Source organism: Sinocyclocheilus grahami, unplaced genomic scaffold, assembly GCF_001515645.1.
Source record: "Sinocyclocheilus grahami isolate Dianchi unplaced genomic scaffold, SAMN03320097.WGS_v1.1 scaffold290.1, whole genome shotgun sequence".
In the NCBI taxonomy this organism is placed as follows: domain Eukaryota; kingdom Metazoa; phylum Chordata; class Actinopteri; order Cypriniformes; family Cyprinidae; genus Sinocyclocheilus; species Sinocyclocheilus grahami.
Genome location: NW_015505469.1, coordinates 1,508,882 through 1,521,052, shown reverse-complemented (window position 1 = coordinate 1,521,052; position 12,171 = coordinate 1,508,882). Strand labels below are relative to the sequence as shown.

The 12,171-nt window shown below is 34.3% G+C and overlaps 1 protein-coding gene across 1 annotated transcript in view; it reads right to left on the bottom strand.

Annotated features, from left to right (window-relative positions):
• The window catches only part of LOC107600742 (abhydrolase domain-containing protein 2-A), a 46,767-nt gene extending 34,596 nt beyond the window's left edge, over nt 1-12,171 (bottom strand). The window contains exons 1-4 of the mRNA XM_016292698.1: nt 11,849-12,171; nt 7,826-7,915; nt 7,436-7,651; nt 405-580 (exon numbers count right to left, since the gene is read on the bottom strand). Coding sequence (XP_016148184.1) covers nt 405-580; nt 7,436-7,644 — 385 coding nt within the window. The 5' untranslated portion in view covers nt 7,645-7,651; nt 7,826-7,915; nt 11,849-12,171. The remainder of the gene's footprint in view (nt 1-404; nt 581-7,435; nt 7,652-7,825; nt 7,916-11,848) is intronic.

Sequence of the window (12,171 nt, the reverse complement as noted above, 5' to 3'; positions counted from 1 at the left end):
TATATATATATATATATATATATATATATATATATATATATATATATATATATATATATATATATCACACTTCTACATTTATATCTCAGAATTACTAGGAAAAAAAAATCCAGATTTGTAAGACAGAACATCAGAATTGCGAGACTAAAGAATTATATTTTTATTTCATGGTGGAAATAAGCTTTCACTAAAAAGGTCACATTACATAAAAGCAAAATGGCATTTCATATAGATAAGCATTCCTGTAATTAATACCTCTTCTTCAGAATGATGATCAAGCAAACTACTTAAATGATACTACCCTCCTTGAACCTGAATGAGAGGCCATCATTTATCCGTTTTTCCACACAGGAGTGTAGTGTTACGCTCCAGCTCAGACTAAAACCCAACTACGTGGCACTGACCTCCGGACTGATTATCCGCCAGGGGTTCAAAGAGGTCAAAAGTTGCCGTGGCCCCGTCCTGCATGGGCAGATATTTGCGCAGGCCGAACGGGTGTGGTGAACTGACCCGACCCAACTTTCCATAGAGGGCTGTCTGCAGATGACCGCTTTTACCCCATAGAAGAGGAGGAATGTACCTAGAATATGAAACGATCTCAGATTTATACAATGATACATGACTTGATGACATGATTTGCACTAAAACTTGCTTCAAAAGCCGTTTTTCCACTGAAATTACCTGGAACAATTTGTCCCAGGAAAATTTTCCCCCCCAGACCTGTTGCTTTCTGCGTTTTCATCATGGTCTAAAGTACAGAAAAGATTTGGCAAATAGTCTGGTGACATAGGTCTGAGCACGTTTCTCAATACCAAGTACGCAAATTTTGGACTTTGCAATTTCGACTCGGGAGTGTGAACTCACGCGGACGGGACGATGCAAGTCCGGTAATTCTGCAAACAGCAGCGTACTTGAAATCGGTCAGCTCGCCTTGGCTACTGCAATTTTCCTCAATGTATTTACAATAATACGAAATATGATATCGAACACCACTGCCTTTTTTCGTTTTCATTTAAACATATTAACAGCCGCAGAAATGCAGTTCAGGGAACGTACATACATTCATTTTAACATATTAATAGATTAATTGAATAAAGACCAAAGATTACCTGTTAGATTTACCCAAAACAAAAGACATCTTATGTTTAACCACTACAGAGACATCAGAGCCAGCGGCAAATATAAGAAGAACTAGCCGAGTTGAGGCTGCTCTCGTCGGGAAACATGAGCACTGAGCGCCCGCTGATCGCGTGGAGCTCACGTCTCCGAAATCGGTGAAGCACATTTTCAAATAGGTGCTGTCTTTATAAATAAACCGCAGATTTGGGTTTTAAACAACTACATTCTTACCTGAAATACTTATATATATATATATATATATATATATATATATATAAATAAAAAATACAATGCTGAGTGAACTCAACCTATCAGAATGTTCAGCGAGCAAGTCCCACCCCTGAAAGTTCCGGACCTTTGGAAAAGTATTACCCCACGAGCAGAGACTTTCTGAGGAGCAAATTTTTACCCGGAACTTTATTTAGATCCTGGTTCCTGTGGTGGAAACACACCGAGTACTGGCCCAAAGTCCCTAGTTCCTGGGGAAAGTTCCTGCGGTGGAAACGGGGCTATAAAGACCCATTTGAAAAAGACCATATAGCTCTATTGATAATTGTTCAAAAACATACAAAGATACAACAGATCGCATAGGGGCCATTGCTCACCTAGAGCTGAAAACTTTGATTTTGATCATTTTTAATTAAAAATGTACTCATGGGGCAACAATGAGATCCCCATATTTTAAATTAACCATAACAGATATTACTAATAAATATACCAATCTCTGTGAAAAAATAAAGTAATGACAGTGCCATCTTTCTAAAGTTATTGACCCCTAATGTAGTTTGGCTCCAAATCTCCAATTGCCCTTTTGACCCCCCTTCTATAAAACAGTGGATTACTCCGTAAATAATCATCCATGGCATGTAATATTTTGGCTTTAATCACTATTCATGTTTGTTTTCTTAAGAAAAATAAATATTAACAAAATCAAACATTTTAGCTGGGGAAGTTCCTGAAATTTGGTTGATTTGACACAGAATGACCCATAGGTCATTTTGAAAAACAAAGGAAACTGCTGTCAATGCAATGCTTATGATTGTGTTTCTAGATTCATGTTTCATCAAAACAAAACATACCAAGTGTGCATATTTTTCTGATGATTATGAACGATAAGTGTAGCCGCCCATATTTTTTGCAGCTCTTCAGGTTGGTTTCTAGATTTGGGCACTGGGACAGGTCACATTACTGCTGACTCCATGCAACATCATCACACAGGTGCACGCTGCTGTTATGTAATAGTCCCACCCACCAATTAGGTTTTAACCAATTAACACAGACCAAGCAACCTACGAGCTTGGTGAAGGGTCAGATAGTCTTATAGGAATGAATCACATAAATGTGTGAAGCATGATTTTTGTTTAAATGTGCTCAAAGTAGTAATAAATACTACACGTGTGTGTGTGTGTATATATATATATATATATATATATTATACACACACATACACTTTATTTTAATACACACATGTATATATATACATATACATATATACATATATGATGAAAATGGCAGAGTATTTAAAAAAAAAAAATATTGTATCACAGTTTCCTTAAAAAAAATAATTAAGCAGCACAACTGTTTTCAACATTAGTAATAAGAAATATTTAATAGCAGAAAATATATAATATATATAGCAGAATACCAGCATTAGCAAGATTTCTGAAGGATCATGTGACACTGAAAACTGGAGTAAAGATGCAGAAAATTCAGCTTTGCATCACAAGAATAAATTACATTTTAAAATATATTCAAACAGAAAACAATTGTTTTAAATTTCAATTAATATTTCACAATATAACCTTTATGAATGTATTCATTTATTTGATCAAATAAATGCAGCCTTGGTGAGCATAAAATACTTATTTCAAAAGCATTACAAAATCATACCGACCCAAACCGTTATGCCAATACAATTCATTTACAATTAAAAAGGACAAAAAATGACATGCATCCTCTTTAGGTAACTTGAATCACTATTACAAATGCCTCAGAAACAACATTTTATTTTGGATAATTACACTTTATTTTAATACACACATGTATATATACATATACATATATATAGTTCTGTGATGAAAATGGCAGAGTATTTAAAAAAAAAAAATATTGTATCACAGTTTCCTTAAAAAAAATAATTAAGCAGCACAACTGTTTTCAACATTAGTAATAAGAAATATTTAATAGCAGAAAATATATAATATATATAGCAGAATACCAGCATTAGCAAGATTTCTGAAGGATCATGTGACACTGAAAACTGGAGTAAAGATGCAGAAAATTCAGCTTTGCATCACAGGAATAAATTACATTTTAAAATATATTCAAACAGAAAACAATTGTTTTAAATTTCAATTAATATTTCACAATATAACCTTTATGAATGTATTCATTTATTTGATCAAATAAATGCAGCCTTGGTGAGCATAAAATACTTATTTCAAAAGCATTACAAAATCATACCGACCCAAACCGTTATGCCAATACAATTCATTTACAATTAAAAAGGACAAAAAATGACATGCATCCTCTTTAGGTAACTTGAATCACTATTACAAATGCCTCAGAAACAACATTTTATTTTGGATAATTTCTGTAAAATTCACACTATGGATGTTCATTCAAGAATAAAAACAGAAAAAATCTAAACAGAAAATGCTTCTTTTAATCTGTGAATTTTTTAGTTACAACGCATTCACGTTAAGCAGATTTTCGCAAATCACATAGTAGTTTTGGGCGATATGCTCAATTTTCATATCGTCAGCCTGTGAGATCGCCGATACACGATTTTATCGTGCTAATTTATTTAATTACTTCGTTTCATTGCCGGAAACTGAACCAACTCCAGCATAAGGCTAAAAACAGCCTTTTTAATGTGACTGAATTTGTATTTAACATGATAACAATTCAATAGAAATATTGTAAGTTACTCATTATAATGCTTATATTTCCCGTTATTCAAAAAGCAGCTACAGAAAACGAGCAAAGAACATTTACATTACCAAAGAACATCACAAACTCAGTCTAGCGCGAGTTTATGCACTTTAAAATACACTCCCGTTAAAATCAGTGAAGCCATCTACACTGTATGATGAATAAATCTCTTATACTTACATCGCACGTACATCTGCATTTTGTGGTTTATGATGAAAGAATTCGTGAGTCAGAATTCAGTCAGCGCGCGCTGAACAACGAAACTCCGGTGTTTCAGCGATGACTCATCTGAACGCCTCTGATTGGCCATTGCATTCATAAGTATAACATAATCGTGTGTGATTGGTTATAACACGCGACACTGTTAAAATGCGGAAAAATAAATATAATGGAACAAATAAGCCCTAATATTAATTAGATAGTATTACTAACCTGATAATAATAATAATAATAATAATAATTATAATAACAATCGTCTTGCTATCGTCAGTGGCATCAGCCACAGGCAATATCTCTGACTATCGTCGATACACGATACTATCATCTATCGGCACAACCCTATCACATAGTGACATTAAAAACTCTTTACCTACTTGGTTTCCACTGTTTTAAGTATAACATTCTACAAAATCACTATTTGAAGATGCAACTTTCTAGAATTGCGCCGTTTCATTTGTACCTTTCTGAAATACCACCCTCTGAGACACCTTTACAGAGTTTTGTGAGGTAAAATTCTAGAATATTATTGTTTGAAGATGCAACTTTGTTTTAACTAGTGCTGTCAAACGATTTAATCGCATTCAAAATAAAAATTTGTTTACATAATGTGTGTACTGCGTATATTTATTATGTATATATAAATACACACACATACATGTATACATTTAAGAAAAATATGTTATGTTTATATATTAAATATATTTATAAATCATATAAATTATATGCATTATATACATATATGCATGTAAATACATGCAAATATTTTCTAAATATATACATGCATATACATATATAATAAATATACACAGTACGCACACATATATTATGTAAACTTTTATTTTGGATGCGATTAATCGTTTGGCAGCACTGTAACATTCCATGAAAAAAATTTTCACTGAACAATAACCTCATTCACTTGGCCCAACTTTGCTCTGCTAACTAAAGACATCCAGACCACTTAAACAACGTTCGTTTGCACAAAGTGAGCCTAAAAACAGCAGTAAACAAAATCCACTGAACGCCTTCTTTCCCTTTTCACTGTCACTGTGATCTATTCCACACCTCCTTGGGTATTACACAACATACTCTCACGATATAGCCTCAAGCGTAGCAACATCACCAGTGACTATTACATGTTATTATCCTTAAAATATCGCTTATGAGATGCAAGGAATGAAAGCCGACCTGGTTTAATCTGCTCACAATGACACGGTCAAATAAGAAGACAAGAGGATCAGCACAAAGAGCTTTACCATAAAAAAACATGTCGTTTGAGGTGAGTTGAGTTCAGAAAACCCCAGAGCAGATAAATTAAGCAACACAAACATCAACACAATGCAAACTGGCTTTAAATAACCAGTGGAGTATATAAATTAAAGCCAATTCTAAATATTAATTATCCTATAAATAATACACAATTCTTTGATACAAACCGTGGTACTGAATGATTAAAATATTCATAAACAATGGCTTTTATATTTTGATACATGTTCAAAACAAACATGGTATTACCAAGATTTAAAGATAACTGTTTTCTATTTAAATATATTTTAAAATGTAATTTATTCCTATGATGACAAAGCTGAATTTTCAGCATCATTAATTCTAATAAAACGCGAGCCACTAAAGGGACATGGCAAAAAAATAAAGCAAAAGGAGCCCCTACCAAGTATTGAGTACACGTACAGTAAATGAACATACTTTCCAGAAGGCCAACAATTCACTAAAAATGTTTGTTTATTGGTCTTATGAAGTATTCTAATTTGTTGAGATAGTGAATTGGTGGGTTTTTGTTAAATGTGAGCCAAAATCATCACAATTAAAAGAACCAAAGACTTAAACTACTTCAGTCTGTGTGCATTGAATTTATTTAATACACGAGTTTCACAATTTGAGTTGAATTACTGAAATAAATGAACTTTTCCACGACATTCTAATTTATTGAGATGCACCTGTACACATCCAATTTCTTTCTCAGCTGTTTACATTCATTTAAAACATAACCGACTGCATTTACGAGAATGATCGTCAAGACGGGTACTATTGACATTATTCTGTGTGTATGTGTCTGTTCAAACATGAGGAGATGCGAAAGACGAATCAACTCGGTGTTCGCGCGCCGTCTGAAACACGTCTCTCTGTGCGCGCTCGCGCTTTGCACGTGTGCGGCAGAACTGAAGAGACGCTGTGTGAGATGCGGCTTGTGCGTGCGCTTCAGGGGTGAGTCAGACAGCAAGACGAGACGGCAAAGAGTTGTTTTCCGCAACTTATTGCACTTAACTCTTTTTAACGTCAAGCAATTCTCTGCTATATGCGTCAAACTAAAACTTTGACCTTTTGCAACGTTTTGATTTAAGTAGCCTATTATTAAAATGATTCAGATATCGCACACCCTTGCGATATGCATATTGCGATATTTACATTTGCGATATTTCGATAATTTTGATATATCGTGCAGCCCTACTAAAAACTAAAATGGAGTATATAAATTAAAGCCAATTCTAAATATTAATTATCCTATAAATAATACACAATTCTTTGATACAAACCGTGGTACTGAATGATTAAAATATTCATAAACAATGGCTTTTATATTTTGATACATGTTCAAAACAAACATGGTATTACCAAGATTTAAAGATAACTGTTTTCTATTTAAATATATTTTAAAATGTAATTTATTCCTATGATGACAAAGCTGAATTTTCAGCATCATTACTCCAGTCTTCAGTGTCACATGATCCTTCAGAAATCATTCTACTATGATGATTTCATTCTCAAGAAACATTTCTTGTAATTTTCAAGACCACTGAAACAGTTGAAAACAGTTCTGCTATATTTTTTCAGGATTCTCTGATTAATAGAAAGTTCAAAAGACCTGCATTCATTTGAAACAGAAATCATCTGCAACATTATAAATGTCTTTACTGTTACTTTTAATCAATTTACTGTGTCCCTGCTATAAAAAAGTAAAAATTCCTTTAAAAAAAAAAAAGAACAGTTGAGAATATTTATGTAAGTGATTCTAGGAACGCTGCATTAGTCTTAGCAACCATGTGCTAAAAGCAGCGCAGCTTCAGGAACAGCCTCTAAGCTAGAGATGCGGTTTACTCAGTAGACACAGTAAGTGCAGTGAAAGGATAAACTGAAGTGTGGTACTCACTCTTTGGTCAGAATAGGACAGGACTTGAGCAGGAAGTGGCTGAGTGTTGTATCCTGGTAAGTGAGATCCGGCGGAGCTGTGGGACTTTTCAAGTTTAGACACCGGACGATGACGTAGAGAACTGTGGCCACCGCCGCCAACTTCATGCCGTCAAACATCGCCGGCATCTCCGGCGCCACCGTGTACACCTCAGATTCATGAGTGTTCATATTTGTGCTGAAAATAAACAACAACAGATGACTGATGCAATGCTTCAGTAAACTAAAATACAATAAAGCACAAACTAGAAAATCACTTGACATTAGGATCTATGGGCAAGATCTGGTTTAAACTATTGCAATGTTCTGTCAGACAAATATAAAGTGGCTAGCTGATAACAGAGTCACTTACTTTGTAAGTTAGATGGGTCTTGGAATGTGATCTTGTATTCTCTGATATTATGGGTGTGGACTGTGGGTCACAGTGATCTGGTCAATTTCTCTAAGGAAGGGAAAGAAGGAACGGTTACACTTACACGTAACAGACCACTGAAAAATAGGCGAATCAGAACATAACACCAACTGTGACGTTACAGTCGGGATCACTAATAGTTACGCCCCCAACATTTGCATATACCCACTCATGTTCTATGCGAGCCACCAGCCGAACCGGCATGTGATGTGCAGGGATAGGTTGGTGTCTGTATTCAGAAAGGCACGGAAAACAAATAACGCGAATTCTAATAAAACACGAGCCACTAAAGGGACATGGTTAGCTGCTTGCTAGCGGTAGTCTGTTACATTACAGTACATAAGATTTCACTTACCACATAAACAGAGTAAGGAGAGATGACTGAGGATGATGGCGAATGATTTGATCCTGAGCAACATGTAAAATGTAAAATATGTGGCAAGTAGTTTACTGTAGTTCGCTGTAGTTTACACAGAGCACGTGCGATCGCAAATCTCAAAAGTGAAAGTAAAAAGTGATTGTGCATTTGAAAGCAGTTTCAATGCCCCGCATATTAATGGCGGCTCCCGGATGCCCACATTTTATATACAGTATAATTACCCAATAATATAACTGCGAGAGACAGTATTGAAATATATATTTTTCCTGTGTTCCCTTCCTGCTGTGTGAGCTACTGAAATGAGCTGCACTGTGCAATAGCCAATCACAGCAGAGCGTGCGATCGCAAATCTCAAAAGTGAAAGTAAAAAGTGATTGTGCATTCGAAAGCAGTTTCAATGCCCCGCATATTAATGGCGGCTCCCGGATGCCCACATTTTATATACAGTATAATTACCCAATGATATAACTGCGAGAGACAGTATTGAAATATATATTTTTCCTGTGTTCCCTTCCTGCTGTGTGAGCTACTGAAATGAGCTGCACTGTGCAATAGCCAATCACAGCAGAGCTCAAAATTGAGCCGCACTGTGAAACAGCCAATCAGAGCAGAGCTCAACATTATTATTCATGACCCTTCCAAATAAGGTAAAAACAGACCATTTCATTCTAGGGACAAATCCTAGGGTTGTAAATGGACATGTTAAACAGTTTCTGGAGATTTTTTGCCCTTACCTAAGCCACATACCTTCTATGTAGATATCAGAGAACAATTTAAAATATTGTATCAATGCATTCTATGGCACCTTTAATAACCTAACTACTTGTGGCATATTAAAAGAATATTTCACCCAAAAACGGCAGTTCTCACACTTTGTTGGTGGAACTCAAAGTAGTTATTTATAACAAAATGTCTAAGCTGCTCTTTTCCGTACAATGAAAGTGAATAGTGACCATGGCTCAGGGTTATTATTACTTACTTATAAAACTAAAACCAGTAAAAACATTTTTGTCACTCAAGTAAAATCTAATACAAAAAAATTACTTTAATTTCAGTTAGTTGCCAAGACAAAAATTCTCATTTTGATTTAGATTTAACTTTATGCACTAAAACAAATATAATAAACAAGGCCTAAAAAATTTATAAAAACTATATAGACATTTAAAAATTATAATAAATTAAAATTGCAGAATGAAATTACTAAAACTTACAATTAAAATGAACAATAAAAAAACTCATTTAAAATAATAATAAAAGCTATTATAATATCTCAGTGATACTAAAATAATACTGCCATGGCTGTCAAGTGAGATTTTTGTTGAATATTGATTTCAAATCTCATTATATGGCTTCAGAAGACATTCTTTAAAACAGAAATATAGGCCTGAAAGAATATTAGAGTGAGTAAACAATAACAATTTTCATTTGTGGGTGAACTATCGCTTTAAGACTCCTCTATGACTCACATAAGCAGTTGCACTGAACGCTCTCCTCAAATGATTCCAATAAGGTTCCTTCATGACATTACTGTATTAGATGAGGACTAGAGAATTTACAGCATTTAAGTGTTAAATCTGACTCATGCTTCTAAATAAAGAGGAAGTTTAAGAGAATCATTATAGAGTACTAAATGAAATTAAAAATCAAATTCTTGATTTTAATTAGATAATGCTAAGGCAGTGTACGTGATCCAACCCGTCTAACTAGAGAAGACCTCGATTTTTAATTGTGAGGAAATGCACCGGTCAACTTGATTCCCTGAGACCATGCTCATTTCTGTCTTAACATGCATGAAGTTTAATGGACTACATGAGAATTTTGTCCCCTAATTAAATGAGGACGACTGGATTTCTTTTGTATCCATCCATGAGTTTGCTTTGTGAAATTAATCTGAATTAATGAAATCAATGCAATAGTACATTACAAAACAATTACAGCCAACAGAATTCACTTCACTGATGAAGTTAATCCAAGACAATCCAAATTTAGTGTCTAATCTCATACAAATTTATTTGAGAGCAAGAAGCAACTTGAGGAATCTAATTAAATATATATTACATACACTTTTGTTTTATTTTATCAAGAAACATGATTACATAACGCTTAATAGGTCGGTAATTAACTTTCAAACATGAGTGTCATGAAATATGGATTTGTATAATGTTCATACAATGCATATTTAAATGTTTGTTATGACAACTGTTATGCTTAAATACAGAGATTCTCATGAAACCTATCCAGAAAAAGGCCAGGGCATATTGCACTTCAAAATCAAGGGAAAATAATAATAATAATAAAAAAAGTTTTTGCATTAATGAAATAGTATTACAGTTTTATTAACAATTTTAATTAGATTTTATATTTTTGCTTTTATCTGTTATTTTATTATTTAGTTATTGTTTTATTTAATATTTATATTTTACTTTTAGTTAAAGGTTTATTAATTTTGTTTTGCTTTTTGCGTTATGCAAATCTTCCCACATCGTGACGTAGACATGTGGGGGGGTGTTTAAACGAGGCGTTTTAGGTAGGCGTGGCTGACTCTTAACTTTTATAAAGAATATCTCTTTGGATTTGAAACTTCAGTCTTTGCAACTTTACAGATCTTCTTTATGCACCAAGAGCTTGTAACACTCCAAAGAGAAAGGAAAACTTGAAATCGCATCATATGACCCCTTTAAGTAACAACAAAAAAATCTGGTTTTAGTTTATTTAACTATAATCAACCCTGTTTAGGATTATAATAAATAGGAATTTTTAAGTTCTTATGAATCATGGTAGCATTTGTTGCATTGCTTTATATCAATTTTAAAATCATTGTATAACATTATTCATTTACTGTAATGGAGTAATACAACTACCATATTACGTAATAAGAATAAAAATAACAGAAATGCTAAAAGCAATGTCAAGGTTGGATTACAATAATGAGAATGGAGGGATCAAATCTGATTAATTGTCATCAAAGTAATAGTGCCAAATATCTCAATGGACATAAAACAGACTTCATTTATATAAATAACCTGGACATCCTCTTGACAGCTTTCAGAAGAATGACCTGGACATAAGATTGCAACCCACTGATTATGATAATAAATGATCAATATGTTAAATACCAACAAGTAATATTAAAGTAAAGAATATAAACACTTCATGATGGTGTTTTGATGATCGTGACAGTGTGCAGATGATTCCTGCAGAAATAGGCCCAGCATCTGCCTTTACTTCAAAACACCCTCACATACTGACATATCCAGTGGTTATTATGTTTATACACAGCGTGGATATATATGTCCATGTACTGCAGATGTCAACAGCGTAGAATAGGAATCATCTGCCCATCATTTACACTCATACTAGTGTGATGGATAACGTTAGGTATATGTGACACTTATACAAACATCTACTTAAGACATATCTCTACTTAAGACAAAACACTAGGCTATCATGACAATACAGGCTGTTATGTTGAAAATAGCAAAATAGCGTTTTGATGATCAGAATAAGCAGGAAAACGAGACGACACCCCAACACATACACAAGTAAAAAAACGCATCGATTCAATGCAGATGAAAACATCCTACCTCGTTCCCCAAACGATCACAAACAGCTCCGTTTCCCTGTATTGGTCAAATGTAGATTTGTGCTCTGTCGTTAGGACACAGTGTGTTTATTTAGCGTTGCATTATCCGTGGTGCTTTCTAGCATTTTCTTCCCTCCTCGTCTCATCTATGGACAGACTGAGGCGCACCCGCACTTCCTGCTTTACACGAGCTCATTTACATATCGCGCTCTCTATTGGCTAATAAAAGCTGTTGCGTCATGGAGCACCGCCTCCTCTTTTTATAATAACGCTCCGAGCGCACGTTACAGCAGCAGACGTGCATGTATTAATTAGAGCACAAGG